The sequence below is a fragment of the Lichenostomus cassidix genome, chromosome 4A, assembly GCF_008360975.1.
Source record: "Lichenostomus cassidix isolate B80296 chromosome 4A, HeHo_3.0, whole genome shotgun sequence".
NCBI classification, from domain to species: domain Eukaryota; kingdom Metazoa; phylum Chordata; class Aves; order Passeriformes; family Meliphagidae; genus Lichenostomus; species Lichenostomus cassidix.
In genome coordinates, this window is record NC_139485.1 from 1,565,241 (window position 1) to 1,592,592 (window position 27,352).

The 27,352-nt window shown below is 48.7% G+C and overlaps 1 protein-coding gene across 6 annotated transcripts in view; it reads left to right on the forward strand.

The window, feature by feature from the left end:
* ARHGEF9 (Cdc42 guanine nucleotide exchange factor 9) overlaps positions 1-27,352 on the forward strand; it is a 201,731-nt gene that overhangs the window by 33,617 nt on the left and 140,762 nt on the right. For all 6 annotated transcript variants that reach the window (XM_085060023.1, XM_085060024.1, XM_085060018.1 and 3 more), the window contains exon 4: positions 1,573-1,682. In XM_085060023.1, the coding sequence (XP_084916149.1) occupies positions 1,573-1,682 (110 nt within the window). The remainder of the gene's footprint in view (positions 1-1,572; positions 1,683-27,352) is intronic.

Sequence of the window (27,352 nt, forward strand, 5' to 3'; positions counted from 1 at the left end):
AGGCAAATTGGCTGCCTGTGCTGTTAATTGATGGCTCTGCTGCTGGGGTGCACACGTTCCCAGCACAGGGGAGTCACAGCCAGCCCTCAGTGGAGCATTCCCGTGTTTGCACGCTGTTCCCGAGTGCTGCTCCAGCGCCCGACGCCTCTGGAGCCGCGAGCAGCCTCTGCTATAATCGGCATGGTGCTGCAGCCTGCCTCTCCAAGAGGCTCCAAAGTGAAACGTGTGCTGCTAAAAATAGCAGCAGGCTGCCTGCATCAGCATTGAGGAAATAGGTCTCAGTGCAATCTCTCTCCCAGCAACGCTGGAAGAAAATCAGGATGGCTGCCCAGCCAGCCTGCAGCAGCATCCCAGATCTGCTGCTCTCCGACCTGGGCAGAGCAGAGCCCCCACCTGTTTGGTTTGGGGGTCTCCACTCTCCTGGAACCATTTATCCTGGTTTCAAGCCCCTCAGGACCGACACAGTCTGAAACCTCTGCCTGGGTTAGGTACGTCAGGGGATAAAAATTTAGCGTTGTGCATCTTTTAGGGAGGAATTCCAGAATGTGGCTGTTTTCTTAGATTGTTGCTCCATGACTGGGATGAGGAGCCTCCAGGTGCTGGGACACCCATGGGAGTGTGTGTACCCCCACAAGTGTATGTGCAGGCACACATATGTGCCCTGCCTGGACCACATGTGCCTGTACTGGCAGCTGCTGTGGGGGCATCAGGAGTGCTCAGCTCTGTTTCCTTCCTGCCAGGCCAGGGGATGTGAAGAGCGTGATGGAAGAAGGGATTAAAAATCTAAACTTGCCAAACGTGGGAGGGAAAGCTCTGGTCTCACACAGAATGGCAGCTTCACCCCAAAAAGAGAGGGATAGGATGTGGAGCTGAAAATTTGGGTTGATTGGAAAAGCAGAGCTCATTTGCCTCTTTCTCACAAGCTGCTTTGTGCCTGGGTAGTGCCATCTGCAAGGCCAGGCTGGGCTCTGGTGTGAGTGGTATCTCTCCCTTAAAGCTAGAGCAGAACTGCATCTGTGAGAGCTTGGCCTGAAACGCTGGGGGTGAGAACTAGCCCAGTTTCCTTAAAAACCAGCTTTTATGGACTTCCCATTTTTGTTTTGTGTGGAAATCCGAGGAGCTGTTTCTTTTCCAAGGCCTGGCATCGTATGGAGCAGAGTGAGCGTGCAGCTGGGATTGCACAGAGCAGTTGTGACCCAGGGAGCTGCTGCCCTGTGAGCACTGTGCAGGTTGATGAGGGTCTCGTGCTTCCCACAGCTCCTGGCACAGCATGCTGGCTCCACACCCAGCTGGCCTGACCCCACCTCGGGATGTGGCTCCCGGCTCTGCCTTTTTGTAGTATCCAAGCTGCACTATTTCTCTTGTATCCCAAGAGCACTGAATAAAGCACCTAAATATACTCTCTGCTCTCTTTTTCTAAAGGAGAGGTTGAATGAGTCTCTTGCAAACAATTTTGTTTCTTTCATTTAAAAGAACAGCCTCCGCCCCCAGCCTGAGCTAAAGCACAGCATTTATCTTTTGTCATTCCTTTTTTTTTTTTTTTCCTTGTTCCTGTGGCTTTTCTCCTGGCAGCTGAGAACGAACAGGCTTCAAAGACCCTGAAGGTGCGCGGGAACTGCAGGAACGGTGGCCGTCGATGGAACCTCTTCAAGCCTGGAGCTGAGAAGCTGCAGATCAGTAGGGTAAGGAGCTGTGTGGAACGTGCCTCTGCCTGCTTCAGGGCTGGGATGTGCCTGCTTTGGGCTTTGTGTTGATAACAATGTGCTTGACTAGCAGCTTCCTCAATCCCTGGGTCCTTCAGCCACGGATGGGGATTTTTTTGGTTGTTCTTATTTTGTAGCAAGAAAAGATAAGATGCATTGTCCTTTCCCCCAAATCAGTGTCCCTTCTGTGGGTAGCAGAGGCTTTTTGGGCTTTCATTGGGCCTCCTGTAGCCGAGTGTTCCTTGCAGGTGGAGGGAGCTGTGACGTTTCACAACACCTTCAGATCTGCTCCGTGGTTTTGATGGGTTTATTTTTTCTCCTTCCCATTTTAGCCATGTGTCCTTTGGGTTTGGTACTGCTCCCAGCACCATCTTGGTGACAAATTCATGTCCCTGCTTCTTTCCCGAAGTGTTTTGCAAATATAGGCACAATCGACTTGGTTCTTTTTTTGTGAATGATGCTTCTAGTGGGGGAAGTAAAAGCTGGATGTTCATGTTTCTCTTTGGGAAAAAATCAGAAAATATGGCAAAAAATGTATAATTTGTCTGATAGGTTTCCTTGCTTGGGTCAGGTTTTTTTTTTTGGGGTTTTTTTTTTTTTTTGTGTGTGCCCTGTGTTTGAAGTCTGGAGACCTTGGTTATTTCGTGGTTGTGTTTTGGATTTGTGGTACTCGTGAGTCTGGTTTCACTGGTACCAACATACCTGGATTGTCCAAAACCCAACAGATTTTCCAGCTTGCAATGTGATGCAGGAAGAGTTTTCTAGTGAGTGTGGCAGAAGAGGTTTAGCCCTTGTTGTTCCTCTAGGGCACACAAAGGATGATGTAGGAGCCAGGAATTCTCCTGCTGGAATGGAGAGGGGAACTGACCTTCTGCAGTTGTGTCTCTGTGGCTCTTTCCCGCTCCACTGCTGTCCTTCCTTACCAGACCTTTATTGTATTCCTTTTCCCTTTGATATTTGACAAACTGCCTTCCTGAAATGTGATTTCCAGGGAGGCCCTGGCCTCTGTGTCTGTTTTTCCATCACAGGAGCAGTAAGTTGGCAGTGAGTGAGACTGACTTCTCCATCCTCCTTGTGTTGGGTGTTGTTTTCCAGGGAACACCTGCAGGGATGGACTGTGGGATTTCTGGTCACTTGTGACTTTCTGGAATTCCATCATGCATCACTTCTGTTTTCTTTGCTGATTTTTTTGTGGGCTGAGATACAAAAGTAGAGGAGAGAGAGACAAGAAGTTCAGCCCTTTTTGTTCTCTTCCTTCCCTTTGGGTCCTGCATTGCTTCCCAGACATGAACAGCTTCTTTCAACTCAGGAAGACTGTTCTGGTTTTAGACAAGCTGAACATCTGAAGCGTTGAACAAAGTTCCTGGAAGATAAAATGATCCAGATCCAATAAAGCTGTTTGTCCTTGGGGCCAGGAGAAAGGCAGATGACTGCAGAGAACACAGCAGTGAAATATCCTGTTGTGCGGTTTGCAAGCCTTGCCTTGGAATGTCTCAGGTGTGTTACTCATTAGCTGTTCCCATGTTTAGGATCTGGTACTGACCAGTGCATGGGTGTATCTGGTCTACCTAAATTAATCACTTTATTAATCCTTTAAGAGGAGCCTTTGCAGCTTTCATAGCTGTCCTGGAGGCTCTCTGGGAAGCCAAGGTGCTGTTTAGACACAAAATCGCTCCTGAATTATGTGTGCCCTGAGCATCCTGTTAAAGCCAGGCCTGTTTCAGATTGCAAACAGAGCCTGACATCAGAGACCCTTAGAGAGTCTGTGGAAAACTGAAACCTTAGCAAACCAAAAACCCTGCTGAAGTTTGGGAAAGGCTAGTTGAGAAATTGTGCTTCTCCAGTGCTGCTAGCTGGGAAGGATGTGGAGCTGGAAAGGGAAACGAGCTGCTCATGAGCACAGAGATCTGTGGGTGCTGTTTGGCTCAGACACAGCCTTGCCAAAGACCTGTGCAGCACTGAGCCACAGAACTGGGTTTGGGGAGGCCTGTTCATAAGGCAGCTTGGTGCTGAATTATGGCAAACAGGCAGGTGTGAAACCTGGGCTAGGGTTTCTAAATCAGAAGTGCAGTGCAAGAGCTGCAATAGTAAGATACATAAATGTGGCTCGTGATAGCAGTGCTGGAAAACTCATCTGTCACCTCTGCCCCAAGCTCAGGGAAGATCTACATGGCTGCAAATCACCTCTTGGCCAGAAAGAAGTTTCTGCTCTGGCAAGATTTATAAATTTGGGGTGAGATTTGTGGGCCTGGGTGTCTCTTGTCAGGTGCTTTCATTGACAGCTGACGCCAGTGAGGTGGCAGAGCTAATGCAGAAAGCAGTGATTTATCCTTCCAAAGCAGAGGCCAGCCTTGTGCAGGACCTGTGCTGATCTCCATCTGGAATGTAAATTTGTGAGGTGGAGAGAGAGTAGGAGGAGACTGACAAAGCATTGGGCTTGTCTGCGGGCACCAGTCCCTTGGAGGGATGAGGGTGGCTGTGCAAGAAGAGCCCTGGTGTCACTGCAAGTCCTTCAGAATTGCAGAGCCTTGGCAACCTTCAGAGGCTGCTTATTCTCTGCTCTGCACAATGTACAGATTTTGGCAAAAACATTCCCCTTTCCCCTTCTTTTTAGGGTGGGAGGAGTGGTGGTGGTGGTTTTGTGTTGTGTTTGTTTTTTGTTTGGGTAGTTGTATGTGTGAGTTAGAAATGGCATCCCTTGGCTACCTGCTAGCACAGAAACCTGAGCTGTGAGGCTAATCCTAAACCCAGGGAGGAATGCCTTTGGTCAAACCCAGTTTGTCACTATTGTTTGTCACATCTGGTAACAGTGTCCATCATTTGGCACCTGGCTGCCTCTGAATCCATCTGTCCAGAGAGTGGGGACGTTCTCACTTTGCAGGTGGGAACAAGAAAACAGAAGCACTTGTTACACATAGAGTCACACAATAATTTTCTTTTATTTCTCTCCTAATTTAAGAAGCAGGTGAAAAGTAAATAGGCTCAGACTTTTAAAAGCTTTCAGTATTTTATTTTTTTTTCCAGAGTACACTCTTCACCCTGGAGAAAACTGTGTTGAAACAGTTTATGTGCAGAGCATTTTGGTTTAGCACTTAGGTCACTCAGAGCCTTTGCTTTTATGGGAGCAGTTTGGCACAATCAAAACCAACTTGCACAAGACCTGAAGGTGCTCCAAACTGCACACTTTGCTGCAGCAGAGATCCTAAAGAGTGACCTGAAAGGCTGCCCTTACAAGACCCTCAGCGTCTCTGATTTATCCTCAGGCAGGTCCTGCCAGCTGGGACATGGCTGATCCTTGGTGACAATGGCAAGGGGAGCAATGAGTTACTTTCTGCAGCCCCAGAGCACTGCTGGGACATGTTGGATGGTTTGGATGTCAGAAGCAGAGGGTGACAGTCTCACCCTGACCCAAATCACTGGCCTCTGCTGCCCCTTGTGAGGGAGCTTTCTGCTTCTTGTTTGCTGTCCTGGCAAAATCATCTCAGCTTTTCCCACAGGCAGATGCTGGGGGGATGTGCTCCAGGAGGAGATTCAGCCCTTCCTAAAATGGGAAGGAGCATCCTCCCAGTGTGTGGAGGTTTGTTAGTTCTCTCTTACCTGAGAGATTTAATTTCCAGCCCTTAAAGATGACTGCAGCCTCTCCTGTTCTCTGCTCCTTCCCTCCCTTCCTGCCCTGCATGCTCATGTACAAGGGACTAAAGCCCAAATTTATATGCTGGAGGAAGCCACTGTTAATTAGCTAGACTGGAAACTTTGCATGAGAGCCAGCTTCTTTGACATCCCCTATACTAATAATAGGCAGGCCTGCTGTGCAGAGGTGTTGAATATTCACCAAACCCACCCCCCAGCCTGTCCTTTCTCCTCTGGAAGTCAGGAGCTCTTCCCAGAGGCTGGTGGGGGGTTGCCAGAGCAATGATGGTGGATGTGCCAGTCTGCAGCTCCCCAGAGCTAAATCCCCACTGGCTGTGTTTATGAGGAATAGGAAATTCAGCCAACGTGCAGCCTCCAGGAGAACAGAGTGAAGGGGAAGTTGATTTGGGTTCTCTCTGCGCTCACTGTGCTGCAATGAACAGGGAATGCTGCTTGATATTCAGGGCCAGCTCTCCTGCCTGCTATTTTTATCCTCTCACATAGTGCTGAGTGGGCAGTTTGGGTAGAGGGGGATTTTTTTCCCTTTTCCAAGTGTCCTGCACCATGTTGCTGTGTACTTGGGCAGGAAGGGGGGTGTGCTGGGGCTCCTGGACTGCAGCAGCTTGGGACGTGAGCAGGATGTAATCGCAGGGATTTAGGAGCCCTTGTGTCCCTGGGAACAGGCTGGGAGAAAAGCACAGTCCCGTGGCTTTCCTGGTGCTAATTAGTTTAAATATCAGTGTGCTGCTACAAGAGGTTTATGTGCACGTATGGAGGGCTGCCAGGAAAACAAATCCTCGTTGAATCTCTCTTCCCTCATCTTAAACACTGAGTACTTCTGCTGGCAGGGTATGTCTGAGCCATACATTTTGGGCAGGGCTGCTTTATATCTTGGTAAACCCATTATGTTGCTCTACTTAGCAGTGCTCTGAAATCTTTATGGAGCTTTTTTTTTCAATATTTAACCATTTATAAATGTTTTTAGCAAGTTCTGAAAACCTCCATCTGCACACTATTCCTCCTTTAAGGGGGAGGCAGGGATTCAGGCCGGGCTGTGTGAGAGCCTCAGAGCATTGCAGGGCTGTGATGCAGCCCTGTCTGTCTGTGTGAGGAGTGCCCAGCCAGGGTCTCTGCACCCCTGGGCTTTGCAGCACTGCAGCCTTTTGAGCAGCTGAGCTGTGCTGTGCCTGATCTGATGGGTTTGGGAGCAGGGCAGGGTACCCAGAGCAGTGAATGAGTGTGTGAACTCCAGGTCAGCCCTGAGCCCATTTGCATCCCTCTTGCATGAGCGGGCACTGCTTTGAGCTCACTCCCCAGGGACTGCGATGAGGAGCAGTGCAAAGCACATGTTAGGAAGGCTAGAACTAGAAATGAGTGGTATTTCCAAAGTTACAGCGCTCTGGTTGTTTAGAAAAACATTCACAAGTGCTGTGGTTTTGTACAGAGCAGGGCTGGGGGAGTGTAACCCTTGATTACTTTGATGTTGCTCCAGCAGTGCCATAGCACAGGTGTTTTCCAGCACTTCTGGGGACAAACAGGGCTTCAGTGACTCTGAATCCTACAGGAAGGAGAGGTTTGAAATGACAAATGGTCACCTTTGAGTTGTGGGTTTATGTGCTGGGTGGCACAAGAGAGATTTGAAGTTCCAGACTTCTCAGCTCTTTAGCAGTTATGTGTAAGTCTATATTAAGAAGAATCTCAGCTTCCAGTTCATGATGGTTTTTATAGTGCCATTGAACCTTGGGGTGTCTCTGTGCAGCTGCAGGTGGTAGGTATTGCATCCTACATGGTATTAAATGTGTGTGCAATGGTGACTGTACATAATCACTTCTATAGTTCAAATGGAGCTTTCAGCCCAACTTTAAATAGCACTCTGGAATGGCTCCTTTTTCCCTATTGCTCAGTAGTTCCACCTTGATTGCTCTGCTTCAACTCATTACTCAGCTCTGTCACTGTGTTTCACTCTGGGATATGGTTTATACAAAAGAAGCTTTAATGTAAACTCAATTTGTGTTGCATTGCTAAAACCTTAATGACATTTTGCTTGGCAGCAGTATAGACTCTGTGGTTTGCCCTTCCCCAGTGCACTATGTTCCCAATAAACTAAAGTCCGTGGTAGGTGTAGCATGAAAAATCCCTGAGTAAATATTGGAACAAATGCTTTTGTAGTACTTCCTAAGCTCTGGCTGCGTTTCTGATTCAAGGCCACTGCGGTGTCACCAGTATTTAGCTGAAAAGGAGCTAAATTTGGGAGGGACAGGCAAAAGCATGGGTCAGAGCTCCAAAATGTCTTCCGTGGCTGCTGAGATGGGATTCTGAGATGTACCAGGTTTGAGATGCATCACAGAAGTGCTGCTGAAGCCGCTGGGTGGGTGGATACACCCAGAAACTCATCAAGGGATGAAGGGGATGTGTGGCTCCCTGGACTCTGAGATGAGCTCTGAGTGCTTCACTGCATCATCAGCCTGACATGGCCAAGGAAAATTCCCCTTGGGATCCTGGAGAAGGGAGGGCAGTGTCCTGCTCCTGAGGTGTTGGGAGCTGTGTGATACCACAGTGTGTCCAGAGCACCTGAATTGGTTCTGCTGGTGACCTGGAAGGAACATCTGGGACTGTCCCCTTTGCTGTTCCCCCCATGCTATTCAAATGTGATGATTCTTGTGCAGTTTGGAGGGGTTTCCTAAACCCCCTCCAAACTGTGTTCATAAACCCCAAATTCAGTGCACCTGCCCACACTGCTTTAGTGCTGGCACCTGAAAATTTGTGCTCACAGGGAAAGTGCAGCTGCTCTGGCTGCTTTCTGCTCTGCACTTGGAATTCAAGAAGCTGAAGTAGGATTTGGTAACAAACTGTCCCTACTACCAAAGGTAGGAATAAAGGGTCTAATTTTGTCCCTGGTTTTGTCCTGCACAGTTACAGGTTTTCACACATATTTAGGATGTTGACCCAACACTGTGCTTGTACTTGGAGTATAAAATGACAGGAGGAGAGGCTGCAGAGGGAACTTGGGTATTCTATTGGTGCAGTCACATGGCCTGCAATGAGCTCCTCAATGAATAAGGGAAAGCTTCATCTCTTAATGGACTGCACAGAATACAGAGAATAATTCCTCTAATAAATCTCTTTCAGTCTCTAATATCTAGGGAAATATATTATCGTGTTGTCCAAAAACCTTGAGAGATCAGTCTTATCTGAGCAAGAATAGACATTTCACAGTTGCTCTGCTGTGATAGGATCAGGGATTGCAATCCTGTGCCACTGGAAAAGAGATGGAATAAGAACTGGCTGTAGTGCTGCTGTTCCTGGTGTGAAGTCCCATTTGCCACCACAGGACAAGATGGCACTAGAAGGATGCAGGGAGCATCCTTTGGGGAGTAGGAAAGCTTTTTTGTGATGGGTGCTCCTTAGCTCTGTCCCTTGACACAGTTCCAAATTTTGAGGTGGGTTCAGCCTTGCCTGGAGAAACAAACATGTCCCACTGCAGTCAGGAAGTGATTTGTCTGTCTTCTAAAGGGGATTTGCTATGCTGTGGGGGTACTTGGTGTCTCTGAGGTGCTCAGATGTGGCAGTGGATGTGTCACATCAGTGTCAGCACAGTGCTGGGGAAGGGACTGAGCTGAATAGTGAGCAGCACTCTGCCAGCAGGGCCAGGCCTGCCTTGCTGCAGTCAGGAGAGATCCTCTGGTGAGCAGGAAAACAGACAAAGGTAAACTGAACTGTTGGGAGACTTCTCGGTGGCAGTGATGCACTGGGCTGCCTTGGCCATGCTGTGAGTTCTGGAATAGCAGTGCTGGCAGCAGCTGTCCTGTGGGATTGCCTTTGCTGTGGGAGTGGGAACTCCCAGGTGTTGAGCTGTGTGTGCCACTGCTGCCTCCAGCAGCTCTGCAGGTTCCCACTGGCTGCAGTAGGACAGGCTTGTGCTCAGCACTGGGAGGCTTCTGCCCCACAGCAAGCCCATGGAATGGTTAAGATGCTAAAAACCAGTGCTTTGTGAACAGGTGGGGTATTTGTACCCATCAAATCTGCTGCACAGTGTGCTGCCAGGTGTGTGCCCTGTGATTGGGCCTGGTGCTTGCTCTGTCGTTCCCTGCTGGAACACAGCACAGCACAGTCCTTCCAGTGCAGGGTAAGAAAGGTGTTTCTAGACTCTCCTCCCATCCCTGGCAGCTCAGTGATTTGTTCAGGTAAGAAATTCCCTTCTAGAGATGAGGAGGGAGAGCTTTTGCCCACCACAGCCTCTGTCCCTGCTCTTTACTGTGGCCAGGTTTGCAGAGGATTGAACTGTTCATGGTCTTGTGTGACTTCACATTAATCATGGCCTTGTGACTCCACACATTCATTAATCTGTGACTTCCCTGGAGCCAATGAACATGGGAAGTGGGAAGTGAAATGCCTCCAGCCCTGTCAGTGTGGGAAGCAGGGGTGGCTGAGGGTGATGGATGAGGGGGGAAGACTGAAGGGAGATGTCCCAAGTGGAACTGAGCAATAATCCTGCCCAGATGCGGAGTTCTTGCTCAGGCAGCACCATCCTGGCAGTGAAGGAAGAACCTGCTGCTTTGAAACCCACATGTGCTGAAACAAAAATGGTCAATTCTCCTGGCGCAGTTGGCTGTGCAGATTAGGACAGTGGTCATCCCACCTTTACAATATTTTGAAGTGACAAAGGTCTTGTAGAAGTGGATTTTGTCCCTCTTTTGCCAGTAGTTGGGGCTGGACAAGAAGAACCAGTGGCTGGATCCTTCTGCATGCAGGATTTATTTCCATACATTCTTTATTTGAGCCCTCTCTTTCTTTTCTAAGATTTCTCACATTTTATTTTTAATACTGGACAAATACCAAAAATTCCTCAAGAGAGATCTGTGATTGCAGCTCAGTTCTGACAGTTGAGAATAGTCCAACCGACGTATTTGCCTCATCTGAAATGCTGCTATTTTGAGCAGTGCTTTTGTTTTTAGCCATCAGTGATAAGTTTGCATTTCCTGCGGATGGTATTTTGGGTTGACGTGAGTTGTTAAAGCTCCACTGTGTAAAATGGTTATCTTCCTGTGTGACTTTGGGCTTCTTTTCTGGTTTGATACTCTCACCCAAACCAGAAGCAGAATTAAATCTCCACATCCCAGCTGGTCATCACTAAATAATTTGTTTTACATCTTGCTGAAGCTTTTTATAAGTGACGCTGCAGGAAGGCTTGTTTCCTCTTCTTTTAATTCCTTATTTTGGACTTAAGATAAAGTCACACTGAACTTTGCAGGCACTTCTTTGGGAATCAGACATTTTCCAGCTATTATTTTGCAAACTATTAGAGCGGCAGATCATGAGGTGGGAACCCAGTTATGCAAACAAAGCCACGTCACTCTTGGCCAAAAATAGCTTCAGTACATGTGCAGCAAGGTGGAAACGAAGGCCTTTGGTGTACACAGAGCAAACAGGCAGGGAGGGAGGCAAGAGGGGAAGCTGCAGCTTTTTGTTAAGAGCCTCTCAAGAGATATTTAGAGCAAGTGTGTTTTCCAGAGACAAGCAGAGTGTTGCTGCTTGTAATTTCAGTGGGATAGGAGTTATTCCCTTCCTTACAGATAAAGGGGACTGTGAGGTTTTGAGAGATGGCACTCTGGTCCCAGGGGTGTTAGTAATTTTAACAGCCAGCTCCCACACAGAGCATGAAGAAATAGTGGAGAACAGTTAAAAAATGTTCTCTTTCCTTCCTCTACTCAATCCCTCTCCAGCATGGGGAAAGCCTGGTCATTTCTGTGCTCTCCTGGGATTCTGAGGGAGCTGTGAGGGCTGGGTTCACATCTCAGACAGAGATACTGCTTGGGCTTAAGTCCTCATGTGCTTTCATGTCAGCCTCATCCAGCACTGCAGTGCCCTAAATAATTCCGAGCTGTTTAGCCCCAGTAGCTGTTTGCTGCCTGGGTGTTTACAGCAGGGCTGGGGTCTGGCTTCCTTTAATGTGCTGCAAGTTACTCTCCACCAGGCTTAAAATAATCTTGTTTCTTCCTTCTGTAACATCACTACCCTGAGCTCCCTTTGCAGTGATGTGTTTAATTGCAGTTTGTTATCGAGCTCGTAGGAGATTGTTTTGGGTACAGAGAGGAGATAAAGTAGGAGCTCAGGTATGGGAAAAGCAGCTGTAGGTGTGCAGCTGCAGCTTCCATTGGATTAAAGGCTCCTTTTTATGAAGGCTTGCAATTTCTTATCTGACAATCCTTTTCTGGGATGAGTCGGAAGGGGCCTATAAAGTTGAGCAGAGGCTTGATGCCTTCTGTAATGGGCAGAGTGATTCCCAGGCTCATTGCCTATTCCTCACAGACAGTTTTTGTCTCAATTAGGAGTCGTGTTCAAATTATCTCTGTATTCATCCAGAATTGCAAGTGCCTATCAGAACATCTTAATGTCTTCAAATGAGAGCTTTCTATTCCTGCTTCTCCTCTTTCCAAAGGCATATAGAAAGTTCTTCTCCTGCAAAAATTCCCAAATGTGGATTTCTATTGCTCAGGTCCCCCCTCCAAATTTTGTGACAGGTTTCAGGCATCAAAATGCTTTGCCTGGAGTGTTTTCCACACAGGATTCCCGTGCATGTTACTGCTTAGGTTGTGCCAGTGGAGTGTTGCTGCATTCCAAAATAGCTGAACATCAGCATGCACAGCTACACAGAGAGGGGAGATTAGTGCTGATTTATTGACTTGTCAATTAAAGAGGAGCACGAAGATTCTCACTGCATGGCTGAGATTAAGTGTTGTGGTGGCAGCAGAAGATCAGCTTTCTTAAACCTAACTGCTGGTTTCTATACATTTATGTTTAATTAAAGTATTTCTACATCCTGCACTCCTCAACATTAATTCTGAGATGTATTTTGAACCAGTGCCAGGGGAATACATTGTTATGGCATCCTCTTTCCACATCTATTAGCAGGAAGGGGATAATTGAGGAAATCTCACACAGATTTAATTGGGGACTGAGGGCAGGAGCAGGGAGGGGGAGAAACACAAGCCAGAAGTAGGTCAGAAGTTGGGTAACTCTGGCTTGACACGGAGCAGCTGAGCTGTGCTGCTGGAAGCACTGTGGGGCTGCTGAGGTTTGGGGGTGACCAGGGAGCTGCTGGGGGTGACAGGGGAGCTGCTTCCCATATGGCTTCTATAGTGTGCTGCAGGTCTGGACACCTCTGTCAGTGCTGATCTCAGGGAATTGTGAAGGATGGCTAAGGAATGGGGTTTGAGAACATGTCAGCCTGCTTTGGGGGCAGGATTTTGGAGTTTTAAGCTCTGATCGGGAAGGGAGATGTTTTGCTCCAGTTTGCAGCTGCCTGTGCTGAGCTGGGAAGCAGGGTCCTGGCAGGGATGAGCCCTGGGGAGCAGGGTCCTGGCAGGGCTGAGCCCTGGGAAGCAGGGTCCTGGCAGGGCTGAGCCCTGGGAAGCAGGATCCTGGCAGGGATGAGCCCTGGGAAGCAGGGTCCTGGCAGGGCTGAGCCCTGGGAAGCAGGGTCCTGGCAGGGATGAGCCCTGGGAAGCAGGATCCTGGCAGGGATGAGCCCTGGGAAGCAGGGTCCTGGCAGGGCTGAGCCCTGGGAAGCAGGGTCCTGGCAGGGCTGAGCCCTGGGAAGCAGGGTCCTGGCAGGGATGAGCCCTGGGAAGCAGGGTCCTGGCAGGGATGGGCATCCTGGGCGGGGGGTGGTGGAGGGAATGTGGAATCTTAGCGTGGGAAGTGGCAGCAAAAGCAGCAGAGGGAGAAGCACCACAGTGCTCGTGACTGGCAGAGTCTTTAGCAGCTCATTTTTGGTGTTTGCCAGCCCACCCTGCACGGTGCTGGGTGTGGGCAGGACTGGGTTAGAGCCTCCACTCAGCCACGACACAAACAGCAGGTAATCACAGCAAATGGAGCTATTTTTTAATATAATTTTGCTGACTCACTGGGTGGTACAGGAAAACTCCCAGCTTTTGCTGTAGTTTGGCATTCCCAGCCCTAGCAGGGGCAGCACAGCACACACCCCACACATCCCAGTTTTCCACATTGGGTACAAAGTGTTCAATTCGGTTTGTGCTGGTGGGATCATGGTGCTTGAGGCAGTCGTGTCCTTTGGGAATTTTCTGTGGCTTGAGGGAAGCAGAGCTCTGCTGGGCAGGTGTGCAGGATGAGCTCTGGCCCTGCTGGCTGGGATCACAATGCCCAGGGATGCTCAGGGATAAGGAACAAGAGGAAGCTGCTGCAGGATGGTTTGGGAGCAGAGGATGAGCGCTGAAGTGGTGCAGCCACAAGCAGGAGCAGAACTTGGGAAAGGGCAGCTGAGAGGGAGATTTTATCAATCTGTCAGTGTGTGCAGGGAGGGCTCCAGGGAGCCCAGCAATGGCACCAGAGGGATGGGCAGGAACTGATCCCAGGAAGTTCCACCTGGACAGGAGGAAAAATTCTTCACTGCGTAGATCACCAAGCATTGACTTCCCAGAGAGGGTGTGGAGTCTCCCTCACTGGAGATATTCCAGAACTATCTGAATCCAGCCCTGCTTGAGCAGAGAGGTGGGACAAGTGTCCCACTGTGGTCCCTTCCAGCCTGAGCTACTGTGGGATGCCATGAACTGGGTGCACTTTGCCCATTGTCCCCATAACTGGAGCTGGGCTAATTCCATGCCTGGTGCCTTCTGCAGCCCTGGCCTTGTGCTGCAATTGAGCCCTGTGGTTCTGCTCCAGGCTGGAAGCAAAGCAGCCCATGGAGAGCTGTCCATGCTTTGGGTTTGGTTAGACAAAGCTCATGGCACCATTTGGGATTTGGGCTGCTGTTCTGAGCTTGTGCAACCAGCAAGAAGCAGCATTTGCCCTAAAGAGCCTATAATACAAACAGAGACACTTTCTAACAGACAAAACACAAGAGCAAAAAGCTTTAATTTACAAATCTTGCCGTTGAATATTTTTACTGGCTTCCCTGAAAGCCTCTTCCATCAGCATTGCCAACCTGAAGCATCAACAAATACAGTTCTGGCTTAGAAATTGGCGTAATTAGGAAATGCAAACACACTGAGAGGTGGGGGCTATTTGCCTCTGTATTTTGAGCCTTGAGGGAGGCTCTTCTCAAGCTTTTACATCCAGTCACACAGAGCAGAATTTTTTTCAGCTTGTATTAAGAAAAAAAAAGAAAAAAGATTCTCACAATAGCAGCAGGTCACAGACTGTTTCTCAGGCTGTACCACGGGGCAAACCCCTTGTGCCATTTAGGGCTGCGACTGCCATACCTTCCTGCCGAGGTTTTGGGTTTCTTCCCTCATTCCTGCTTTCTAGGATTCTCCCCCCACTGCACTGAGGGTGCTGCTGGGACGGGTAACCTGGGCATTTTCTCTGGGATGAGTCTTCCTCTCCATCCACGAGTTGTAAAACCCACTGGGGCTGCGGATGCGCCGGTTTGTGCTGGAACAGAATGTACAAAATATCCAGTCCTCAAGGACTTGGCTTTGTGTACTCCAGTGGCTGATGTCAGAGGATGGAAAAGGTCTTGTTTTCTCCGGAAATCTTTATTCTTAATGTGCATTCGAGACAGAGAAGCAAAAAAGTGTGTTCTTCTAAACCTAAGTTAAGAAGCTTGTTCAATTTTTAAACAGTTACATAAAGCCATCAAAGTCTGACAGGAGAGAGATGCAAGTTGATGCAAAAGAAAATGGGAAAAAGAAGCTGAAATGGAGTGTTAAACTAATTCCCCCAGGCTTATACCTAAAACAGCCTTAACTCATCGATGAACCTGCTCCTGTGCTTTCATTTTTTTTCTTCCTTTCTCGTTTTCTCTTTTTTCTAGCCAAAGGTGCTCTTCATGTTGCTGAACGCCGGCTAAGTGTGAATGCTTCTTGAGCCAACACTCTGCTGCTTTTACCCAGATAACCAGCATAAACATTTCTGTACTTCTCTTGGGGAAACAAACTTGTGGACATGAGCAGTGGGAATAGGGCCTGTCTGAAACACAGGCAGGGATCCTGGACTCCTGCAGCCATGCCTCTGTGAGATTCCCTGCTTTTTACTGCTCAGTGAACATTTGGGATACTCAACAGCACCGAGACTCAAGCCTTGGAGGGGAGCAAGTGCTGCTTTGGCCCATGGCTCAAAGCCAGCTGAGCCTTCCCAACAACACCTGCCAGTTCCTGGTGGAGGCTTTTTCCCAATGGAAGAGGGATTTGGAGGGTTTGCATAGTGAGCTTGATGGAAAGATCACACTGAGAGCTGTGAGGAGGAGTTTGGGGTCCATCTGTGGGAGTCCCAGTCTCCCTTCCCAAGGGAAGAAGTAGGGGCAGTGTGCAGGGACAGCATTACAGTCCCACTGTGTGAGTCTCTCAATCCAAGCTACCTGGGAAAAGAGCACAAGAAACAGCAATCACACAAAGTTTTGATGCTGTTCCTGCCCTTACTGGTTTGGATGCAGCTGGAGCCAAATCCCTTTGGCTCTGTGCAGTCCATGGACTTACCCTGGGCATTCCCAGGGGCTCTGGGCACAGCAGCCTCCCCTGGTGCTGTGGGAGGTGCTGGAGGAACTCAGGTCATGCTGGGCTGCTGGCTGTGACAGGATGGGAATAAAATTGGGAGCTCAGAGTCAGGAATTCACCTGCTGGCTTTGAGGGTTCTGAAGCACAGCCATGGACATCAAACCCAGGTCTGACCTCACATCTGCCGTTTGTGTTTTCTTGGCCACTGATTTGACTTGAGGTTCCTCTCTGAGCTCAGAGGATGGAAGAGCTCTTTGCCTGCAGTCTTTGGATGCAATATCCTCATCTTTAAAGTTGACTGAGCTTCAGTTGTGCTGTTGGTTTGGATGGTGTTTGTCACTGCCTTTACCAGAGCAGGAGAGATTGGCACAAGTGGACTCTGAGCAACTCCCCAGCACCCCTTGACCATTTTCCTCCAGGTACTTCCATAGAATCCCAGAATGATTTGGGTTGGAAGAAACCTTGAAGCCCATCCAGTGCCACCCCTGCCATGGCAGGGACACCTTCCACTATCCCAGGTTGCTCCAATCCCTGTCCAGCCTGGCCTTGGACACTTGCAGGGATCCAGGGGCAGCCACAGCTTCTCTGGGCACCCTGTGCCAGGGCCTCACCTCCCTCACAGGGAAGAATTTCTTCACTTTTCATTAAACAATAGATATTCATGAAAGGCCATAGGATCACATCTCTCTGGATAATGCATAGAGGTATTGCAGGTCTTTGAGTAATATTAATCTATTTATATCTACTACCTTGATCCTAGAAATCCATTATATCTGGTCCTGTCTAGACATGATCAAGGACATACTTTCAACTCCCATTACTTTTCAATAGCATTAATATTCAAGCATGTCTTTGTCTTAAAAAATGTGTTCTGAAAGCTGTGGTTATTGAGGAAATTCATGGAGAATAAAAAGAAGTCCTGTGACAGAAAGGATGTCAGCTCACAGAGGTATCCACAGAGGGTGGCTGGCATGCCTGCTCTCACAGAGCTTTTCACCCCAGTGACTCTGAGCTGTCGTTCTGTGAGGCTCAAGAGGCAAATGAAACTCAGAAAAGCCTGATGATTTCCTCCAGGTCATGGAGGAAATGAATTTGGGAAAATGAATTACCTGCTCTCACAACAAAATCCTGCCCTTTCTGGAGGTTATGAGCCTTTTTATTCAGGCGTTGGCATTTCTGAGGTCTCATTCAATCTGGAAAAGCTGGCTTTGGTTAACCCCAGCCATTCACCTCCTTCACACCTGCAGAAAAGGAGATGTTCAGCGGGAAATAGCTCTCATACTTGAGTGTAATTGTGCCACTGAATCTCCAGGAAGTCACAGTTTAGTGGTGCTTGGTGGGAACTGGGAATTCTGGTTTGCCCCTCTTGGGAGAGGGGAGCAGAGGTGGGAGCCAGGAATCTCTGAGTGAATTTTCCTTACATGAAGAAGGTTACATGAAGATGGATACATCTCCTTTCTCATGCACAACAAGGTTTTGTTCTGTGAGAAGGATTGCTAGAGAAGACAGCTGGGAGGAAAAAATGCTCAAAATTCAAGTTTGTGTAAGTCTGCCCTTTAAAAGACGAGCGGTGTTGGAGACTCCCAAGTGCTCTCTGTAAAGTGCAGCATTTCCTTCCTGCGTTTGAGCAGGGCCTGCAGCTCCTCTGAGCTCTCCTCAAGCTGCAGGACATCACTGTTTACTTCAGGGTCCCTGACTCAGTGGCATTATCTGTGGCTCCAGCCCGAAGGTCTGACCATAAAGCAATCTGTTTGCAGCACATTCAGAGCACAAAAGCTTCTGTGGTTTTTTTGTGCTTCGGAAGAGCCACCCCTGTGTCTGCATGGCAGTGTCCCAAAGGCACTGCCTGGGCTGGGAGGACTGTGCTAAAGGTCTCAAGGATAAAAAACAAGCTGTGGGAAGTTTTTTTTCTTCTGCCTTCTCGTCACAGGTTGGGAAAACTTCCCTCCTCTCGTGGCCAGGTCACTGTGTTGTGGCAGAGCTGCCAGCTTGCATTGGTGAGCAATCCCTGCAGCTTAGGGATGAGTAAAGTGCTTTTCCCAGTTCCAGGGGATTCTTTGGCATGACAGTATAGAAATACAAGTAATTGTCATTAGAAAAACTCAAAATATTTCTGCTCACACAGCCGCAGGTAAAGGACTTGGTCACAAGGGAGCCAATTTTGGCATAATTAAATCCACTGGTGTTTGCTGACATAGAAATATTTGATCTACTCAATGTGGGTACAGTCACTGCTCAGTCAGAAATCATGGAATCATTGAGTGGTTTGGGTTGGAAGGGACCTTAAAGCCCCTCCAGTCCCCTCCTGCCATGGCTGGGACATCTTCCACTATCCCAGGGTGCTCCAAGCCCTGTCCAGCCTGCCTGGAGCAGAGATGGGACAACCACAGCTTCTCTGGCATTGATGGATTAGAGAACACAGGGAGATCTCCCTGCTTTGCTCAACTCTCCCACCAGCACTGTGAGTTTCCCAGGGACTGAAGGAGGTTTTTGCAGATGAGCAGCAGAGGAATTTCCATGGAAAGGCCATCAAGAAGTGAAGCACAGTAAACTGGTGCTGTGTCTGCTTGACAGGGGCTGCTGCACCCTTCCTGTGGGCATGGGAAATGCCAGAAACCTCCTTGTGGACATGGATAATGGGGACACTCAGAACTGACCTCGAAATGTGAAGCTGAGACTTGTAAACTGGACTTGGTGTGAGCTCTGGAGAAGGGTGTGAGCTAGCCATTTGTTTGAGTGGGAGTTGCCAGTAGGATGATGCTTGGAGGTGACATTTTCCAGCTCTGCTCCCTTCCTGGGCAGCTCTCAGTGTTCCTCTCGTGGTCTGAGCCCAGTTTTATGCTGGATCTGAACTGGTCCCAGTTACAACTGTGCTGGAGACACAGCAGCATCCCCAGGCTCTGACTCTTACCTGAACACCCTGCTGTGCAGATCCAGCTTGCTACCTTACCCAAACTTCCCAGTCCTACAACTGAACCCCGATTTCTGCCCTGCAGTGGCAACTTCTCAGCTGAGTTACCTTTGTTCTGGATGTGAGAAACCTGGCAGGGCTCCACTTCATTCCTGAGCTTTCAAAGTAACTTGCCTGAAATAGAAACACCTCCCAGGAAGGTCTCCAGTAAAAATGATTCCAAGAGACTCTCATCTTGGATAATCCCCCTAAGGATTTGGTAAGATGTTCTCTTTGGAGGTCATCCCTGCAGGATCAGCCATGGTGCTGTGGGAAAGGGGCTCAGACTCCCAGCTGGCTGCTGCTGGGAGGTTTTCCCTGCTCTGGAGCTCCCTGTTTTTCTGCTCCCACCTGGGAAGCAGGGAAGGAATGCAGCCAGGGAGCAGTGTGCCAGCAATCCCAGAGGGTTTAGGATCCCACGGGGCTGCTGCACATCATCGCTGAGAGCAGTCCAAAGGATTGCTGCTGTGGCTCAGGCTGCCTGTCAGGACTGCTCAGGGATAGAGAAGCCCCTTCCTTCCCTGTGGTGGCCCCAGGCCTTTCCAGGATCTGAATGGGCTCCTAATTGCTTCAGGAGCAGGAGATTGCAGTGTTTGTAACCTGCTGTGCTCAGCAGTGGAATAACTGCTGAATGACAATAAACTGGAGGTTCCAGTGGGAGCCATCTCCCACAATTCACCAAACTTTGAAGGCTTTTAGCTGTGTCTAGTACACAGCTGACAGTGCTGTCGTGTCTTTCTGCTGCCGTTGATATGATTCTGAAAGTCAAGCCAGCTTTGGGGTTCCCATGTTCCTACCAGAGCTGGATTGTTGTTTTATTTGGAGTATTTGTCCTTATATGCCAATATTCCCTGCTCTGTGGAGCACTTCACTCCTCTGGGCTGTGTCTCCCAGCTGCCAGGTCCTGGCTGCTCCTGCTGATGTTCTGCCACACAGACTCTGCTGCTTTAAAACACCACAGGTGTCCCACATGCTGCTCTTGGAATCTCCATTTGTCTCCTTTCTGTTTTCTTGCTGTTAAGAGGAAAAAGGGAAGTGTGGGGGAAGCAGTTTTGTGGCCCCAGGAATTGTTGAAGCATCAGCAATCATAAAGAAGAATGGAATCTAAATGAAATACCTTTCCTTCCTTTCCTACCAGGGCTCAGCTTATCCACTTTGTCACCTGAACTTACAAGTACCCATCAGTTAAGAGGATGGAGATTTGCATAATTAGTGTTTTTGAGGTACCTTCTGAAATGCAGGAGAAGAACTCTTACATGTCTCAGCTCTTATCTAATGAGGTGCTGACAAAGAGGTATCCATGGAGACATCCATTATAAGACACTGTTCTGAAATTGGTTCTTTCCAATGCCTGTTAAAATGCCAAAGGGTTTTCTTGAGCATAATTTATACCATTTCTTTGCTCCACTTGTAAACAAAAACAGTTATGCCTCAATATGATGAGAACCATAATTTTTAAAATGAGCTTTGCAGGCTCTTATTAAGAAGCAGGGATAGGAGTGATTGGGAGGAAGGTGCTGAGGTTTTTAAGGTATCCTACAGGGTGTTGAGCCTGGAGATCTGCTAAGGGGCCAGGCCAGGAAACCTGTAGCCCTCCTGGCTGAGGAGAGGTGCTGAGGATCCCTTACAGCCTCGTGGAGCTGGGGTTGAGCAAATTCCACCCCTCCAAATGGGAGCATCCCCACTGGTTGTGGAGGTGTTTTCTGTGAGGAGGATTCCTAAACAGCCTCAAGGGACTTCATGGTCTTTTTCTGAGGTTTTGGAGTGGTGAGGCTGTGTAGTGGCTGCAGTCACTGGCTCCTGGGATGGGCCAGCCTGTTGGGAACTCTGGAATTGCTCAGGTAGGGAAATAATCCTCCATTTGTGCAGACTTGGCAAACGAAGTGGGGAGACATTAGTGTTGCAGTGCTGGATTTTTTAAAATTTCTTCTCTTTACTCCCCTCTCTGCCATTGCTCCACTCAGAGCACTTTGCATTTCCACAGCCCATTTCCAGTCCTGGAGAAGGTGGCTGGGGAAATCAGGCTTGGGGTTCCCATCCCACAGCTCTGTGTGCTGACCTTCCTCTGCCCATGGGCTGTCAGAGACATCATTCCAGGCTTTCCCAGGGTGGGAAAATCCTGGCAATCTGCACACCATTTGTATAGAAGTCTTACCTGTTGTTACAGCAATATGCTGTTTTAAAAAAAAAAAAAAAAGGTATCTAAATCCACCCTCTCTCCTTGCCTTTCCTGTTTTCTTGGAGGGTGAAAATAGGAATTTACAGAATCCTGCATATCTGACTTGGTTATTTATAGCTTGAAGCTGTTGGGGTTTATTTTTGAGTTCAGCTAATGGGTTATTCTTTGTTGGAGCTGTGAAAAGGATTAGAAAAATCTACCAAATATTAGAAAACAAACCAGAGTGATAATTAAGATGTGTGCACAGCCCTGCTCTGATCTCTGATCTGTTCCTGTATCCACATGAATACCTGGATACCTGGAGCCGTGTGTTCATTAGAGAATAAATCTCAGTCTCTGAAGCAGGAGGATTGTCCCAAAGGGAAATCTGGCCCATGCTCTAGGCAGTGTTAACTGCTGTGTGCAGCTCACTCTGATGGTTATGTAAGGAATCCAGCTGGTGAGCACACTCCTGTCAAGGCTTTCACAGGAATTTGGGGGCTGGAATTGTGCTCCTGGCAGCTTGGGCAGCCCCATCACCTCTGCCCAGCTGCTGTAGATCCACCAAACCCACCACGATGAGGGGCTGAAAGAAGTCTGAAGAGGGTGAGGTTGGTTGCTCAGCATGGAGTTGCAGCATCACAGTATTTGCACAGCAGGAAGATAAAATGGGCTTCCTCAGGTACGTTTGGAGTAGGTGTGTTCTTCACTCAGGGGTTCAGAGCACTCCTAGATAACTGACCTGAAAATGGGGAAATAACTGACTTCATAATTAGGGTGTCATCTCAAAGAGAGGTCACAGCCTAAGACTTTATCCTTCTCTGTCACCCTTCCTTTCTCCTGACTTTGAGGTTTGCTGGGCAGCCCTCAAGCTGGAAATTGGCTGAGCTCCAGGAGTTGGTGCCTCAGGTGAATCATTTAAGGCTGTGGTTTGTGAGCTGTGCTGCCTGGGAGGAATCTCTAAACAACAAACAAGAGAAGGGAGTCTAAATAATGGGCAGCTGAATTCATCTTTGAGTGATCCGTTGCCCTGTGCTTCTCTCCGTGGAAATCTGTTAGTGCTCTACAAGCCAATTTGGCTGGACAGCACGAGGTGAGGCACCTGGAATTGGGCTGCCTGCTCAGGCATGGCTGCTGTGGAGCAGTCCAGCAGCTGGAAAGATCTGGATAAAATTAAACTGAACAGCTGCACGCCTCTGGCAATGGGGAGCTTTGGGGAGCTTTGCACAGGATCAGGGAAGAGACAACTCCAGCACCTTTTCTGCATGAAGTGACTGCAAGGGTTGTTCAGATTGAGTGTATCTGGTGGTGAAATTAGTACCCAAAGACCAAGTTATGTATTTATTTTGGTAATCATATCAAAGGAGTGGGAAGCGGGGCTGGGGGGAAAGGGACTTGGCTGTTGAGGAAAACCAAAAAAGATCTGAGCATCTCGGGGCATTTGGAAGGGATGGGATTCTCTTTTCTGACAGTCTCCTTTCAGCACAGACTGGAGGCATCCGTTCCTGTTATCTGAGCTGATGGAATATTCAAGTTGCCGTGGATAGCGCAGACTTAAGTGGAAAAACAAAACTGCAAAAACAACCACTTTTGCCAGCAGATTTCAGCCTGACATCAGTCTCGGGCTGACACTTTGGATACTGAGCAGGGCTGCACGGGGAGGGAGGAGGATTGGTGGAGCAGGTTTTGTGCTGAGCAGGAATTCTGGAGGCTCAGAGGAACTCTGCAGCATCCCAGATCTTTAAATACAGTCTGACAGAATTCTCAGTGGGGAGCTCCCCCTACGCCAAAGCAGTGCCTGTGTCACCTCTGTTGTGCTCCTTCCCTCTCCATCCCTGCGGATGCTGTGGCTGCGAGGGCTTTGATGTGCAGATACAGTGACGCATGTTTCAGTCCCTAATCACAGCCTGGGTAGTTTTGGAATAGGGTGAATATTCAGGGTGAATATTCAGGGCTCCAGATTGTACTCACTGCGGCAAAGGCAGGAGGAGGGAGGGCGAGGGGGCAGTGGAGTGGGTGGAAGAGTTTGGGTGAGGGAGAGCAGCCAAATGTCACTGGAGACCCCTCTGGGTTGGTCCCTTGTGCTCTTGCAGACCTGCAATTCTCTGGTTGCAGGAATACTCTCCAGAGTTGAGGAAAAGGACATTTCATGGTGGTTTCCCCATTCCTGCAGCGCTGCCAGCCTGAAGCATTCAGGAGTCCTGAGTCAGCCCTCACCACCTACCCCCAAATTATAACACTGAGGGGGAAAATTGCATCTTTGTTTCGAGTAGAAACGAAACCAAAGGAACATGTCAGTTTGGGGTTCTTTCTCTGAAGTGGCCTTTGGGCTGGAGCTGTTGGGTTGAGGCTCATGTGCCTCTGTCCTGTGATTCTTTGGCCCCAGTTTTGGTCCCATCAGGCTCATGCTGACGGGTGGCACTTGAGAGAAAGGAATTAAAAATTAGCACTTGGGGAATACAGGACTTTTAGGAGATCTGTGACTTGAGCCAGGCTTCAAAACCTGTCATACCTTGAGACCCACAGGCAGAGATTTGGGCGCTGGCAGAACTCTGCTGGGAACACCCTGTGCTGATGAAAGACTCCAATAACCAGACTGAGATTTCGATTGTGAGGCAGAGAATTACTAAGGATCTGTGGGTTTGCTTGAGGCCCCTTGATATGTTTTATGGATTAGTCAGACAGAAGTGTCAGGGCTAGATGTACCACACGGTAAGGTGCTGTGTTCATCACATTAGTGATCCCTCTGCCTGCCTTCAGCTCCAATCTGCAGTCATTATTATTTTTTGACCCCGAGGAGTGCAGCAGAAGTGCTGGGTTTAACATTAGGCTGTGGGGCTTCTTGCAGGGGAAAGAGAGCTCCCTGTTTTCTTGCAAATCTGCCTATAATAAAGACAGGAGACATCGGATTTTTTGACCCTTTAGCACTGTTTATTAGCTGAGCTTACTGTTTCCACTGGACTGGCACGGCAGGGACTGAGCAAATCCTTGTTGCCCACATGCCAAAGTGTGGCTTAGCTCCAGGAGCCTCCAGTGGCACAGGAAAAGGGATTTTCCCTCTCTGCTCAGTGCCTTTCTGCACCAACAGCTGATGGCTCATCTGTCTCTCACCAGCTCGGCAGTGCTGAGTGGGGTTTATGTCCCACTTGTGGCTGATGTTAATTTATAACCTCTTTTCTCTCTCTGGCAGCGTGCTTTAGCTTCTGATTTGGAAATTAAGCTAATAGCATTTCAGGTAATTTAAAGACTCTGTATGTGAGTGTATGCCTGGTGGGAATGTGCAGCAGGTAGTTTCCCACATAAAGAAGGTTAAAGGCCTTTGTGAAAGCTGGAAATTTCCTTTGCTTTCAAAACAAGCTTCTCATCCAAAAATAGCAGCGAGCTGATAGCTTGGCTTCTCCTTATTTATTAGCAGCAGATGCTGCTAATAGATGCAGAGAGTTGTTTGGAGGAGTGATGTGCACCAGGGCACTGAGGTACCTTGCTGATTGCTGATCCAAATCAGACACTCATCACAGGATCACATCCACACATCTCTTGTGGGATTCCCAGGCCTGCTCCCATTGCAGGGAAAATGCAGCAGTGACAAGCTGTTATTTGCTCTCAGCTGTCCAAATTAGCAAGGGAAAAATCCACCCAGAGAAGCTGTTTTCTTGTGTAACAGTGATTAGCTCCTAGACCTGTGCAGGCCGATGTTCCCTGGCTGCTTGAGAGGGTGATGCAGGAATTGGGGCAGGAGGTGGATTTTGAGTTTCGAGGCTCATCTGGGAAAATCCGCATCCTTCCACTGCAGAATTGTGCAGTTTGCAGGAATACAAAAATGAGTGAAGCCAGGCTTGTGCTCCTGGAACAAACCTGCCTTTGCAGGTTCACAAATGCCAGGGCTGCCTGTGTAGCCTCTGCTGTTCCTGAGGCTGAGGTCAGGGCAGCATCCCATAGCTGGGCTGCTGTTACTCTCCATAAATGAACACTGAAGCACAGGAAGCTGCTGCTGTGGCTGTTGGGGTTTTTGGGAGGTGATACCCACGTTCTGTTCTGGGCTGTTGCCCTCCTCGGCTGCTTTTGGGAGAAGGAGGGACACAGCACTGAGGTGTCACATTGAGCACCTTCACAAACACAGTCTGTGCTGTGGAGTGAGTTCACTTTGCTCACAGTGTGGTGGACCTGCCTCTCCTGCTTCCCTGTGGGAGCATAGATGTGGGACAGAGCATGGCCATGGATCTGGGATAGAGCTGGCACTGCAGACAAGGGACAGATCCTGCACAGCCCAGAGCACCCCTCCAGGCTGGGATCTGCACAGCAGTCACTGGGGTGCTTCTGAAGGCAAAATCCACTTTCCTCCTCCACACAGCATGGATCTGGGGATTTGTTCCTGGCTCACAGAGCACGGGAAGGTGTTGTTTGATGGGAATCAAAGATGATCAGGGGGGCATTACTCGGAAAATGGTGCCTGAGGTGTGCCAGAACCCACCCAGGCCATGGGTGCTGCAGGGCTGTTTCTGGGAACTGCTGGTACCTTGAACTCAGAGCAAGTTACACCCCTGGAACAGGCACAGGATAGAAGGGGATTACCAAATCTTCCTCGTAGCCCTGTGTTGGAAAACGCAGTTTTCCAGCAAAACTCATGCTAACTGAGCAGGCCTGAGCAAGGCTTCAGCATTCTCAGGCCTCAGTAAAATTCCAACAAGCTACAGTGGCTTGTTTACCTGAGAATGTTCTGTGGGAAGAGTGTCATGAGAAAGATTAGGGAGTCAGAAGTGTTATGAGAAAAGAATAAGGGAGTTAACAGGAGGATCCCTGAATGTGTGAGAACAGACTGCAGGTGTGTGTGTAGCTATGAATAGTAACTTCTGTAACAGTATATAAGTCTCTCGTTTGGTGAAATAAAATGGAGCTTACTTTATATCTCATATTGAGAGTGCCGTGAGTTTCCCTCTCGCCGAGATGTCAGCCCTGTTAGATGTTCTTTGTTAATGATTGTCACTCTTAATGCCATCCAGAACACTCCTTTCCACAACCAGCCATTCCTCACACTCTTTCATGTGATTCCTGGAAATCTTTTTTGTGTCCAGTGGTCTTTCATTTTCCATTTCCTCCAGCTCTCTGATTTTTGAGCTGATAAAACAAAGCACCCTACTAAATTCCTGTAATTATAGTCATCCAAGCAGGCACATTCACGATGGGCTCAATAAGGCCACAATGTGTCAAGCCTTTCATGGAGTCATTAAGGTTGGAAAAGGCCTCCAGGTTCATCAAGTCCAACTTTTGTTTCTGAGAAAGAGGGAAATAAAGTCCTTTAGTACTTCAGTACACTTTATGACTGTTTCTGTGTAATTTGCAAACCATTAAAGCCAGGCCTGGTGATGGCCCAAAAAGGCAGAATGCAGTCAGGAAAATGGAACCAAATTATGCAATTATGCAGTTCCCTACTGCTACCCAACTCCTTGAAAATGAAACATCCAGGAGGAATTTTAACTCGTGGCTTTGGATGCTCTAACCTAGTTGTAGCAGGGCTTGTGCAAGGCAGGACTTAACCCACTTCATTTCCATTTGTTGGGGAGTTGGGTCTGTCTCTCTCCTGGCCAAAGTGAACCAAGAGTGAACACTGAGCCATCAGATGATTTATCATTTGAAAATTAAAGATGGGTGTGCAGAATGGGTAACAGTAATTTGATCCCGGGGATCTCGTGTTCAGGATAGTATGATGGGACCAGAAATTAGGAAAAGGGGATGGCAGGAGCGTGGATGTGTGACAAACACACCCTGGTGCAGCTCACGGTCCCACTGCAGCTGGATGGGCTGCTGGGATTTGGGTCAAACCCACCTTTGTCTCTTTGGGCAGCAGAAAGTCTGCAAATCCACATTCAGTTCCCTGAAACCCCTTGGGATTTTGCAGCAAGGGCTTCCAGGGGAATGCAGAGGGTTTCACCTCATTGCTCCCCAGCTGGGCCTGCAGTGATGTGTGGTCAGTAATGAGGTGAGTTAGGAAGAGCCACTTGAGCTGGCCAAGGTTCTTCCTTCCTTCTCAACAACATCTATTTGGAGAATGCCCAAATGCACCAGCGTGAGCAGTTCTGGCTGATGTCCATCAATCTGTCCCCCTGTGCCAGTGGGTGTCACAGGCTGACCCCAGGGGTTATCCAGGTCCTCCAGCAAGTGACAGCAGAAGGCAGAGGCTGTCAGGGCTAACAGCCAGGCTGGAGGAATAAAACCTGCAGCTGCACAGACAGTCTGTTTTATCACCTTTGTTCTCCTTTTAGCCACCTAACTATTCCTGGAAGAGCTAATATTAGCTCCCCCATCTATTTCTTAGAAGCTGGGAAAACAAGAATCCGATTGAATGTCCTGGTTTCCAGGTGAACTGCTGGCTGGTCGGTACAGTGGGCTCTGAAAACTCTGCCAAGCTCTTGCATCACCAGCTCTCGGTGTGGGGAGCCATTGAAATCTGTGCTTGTGG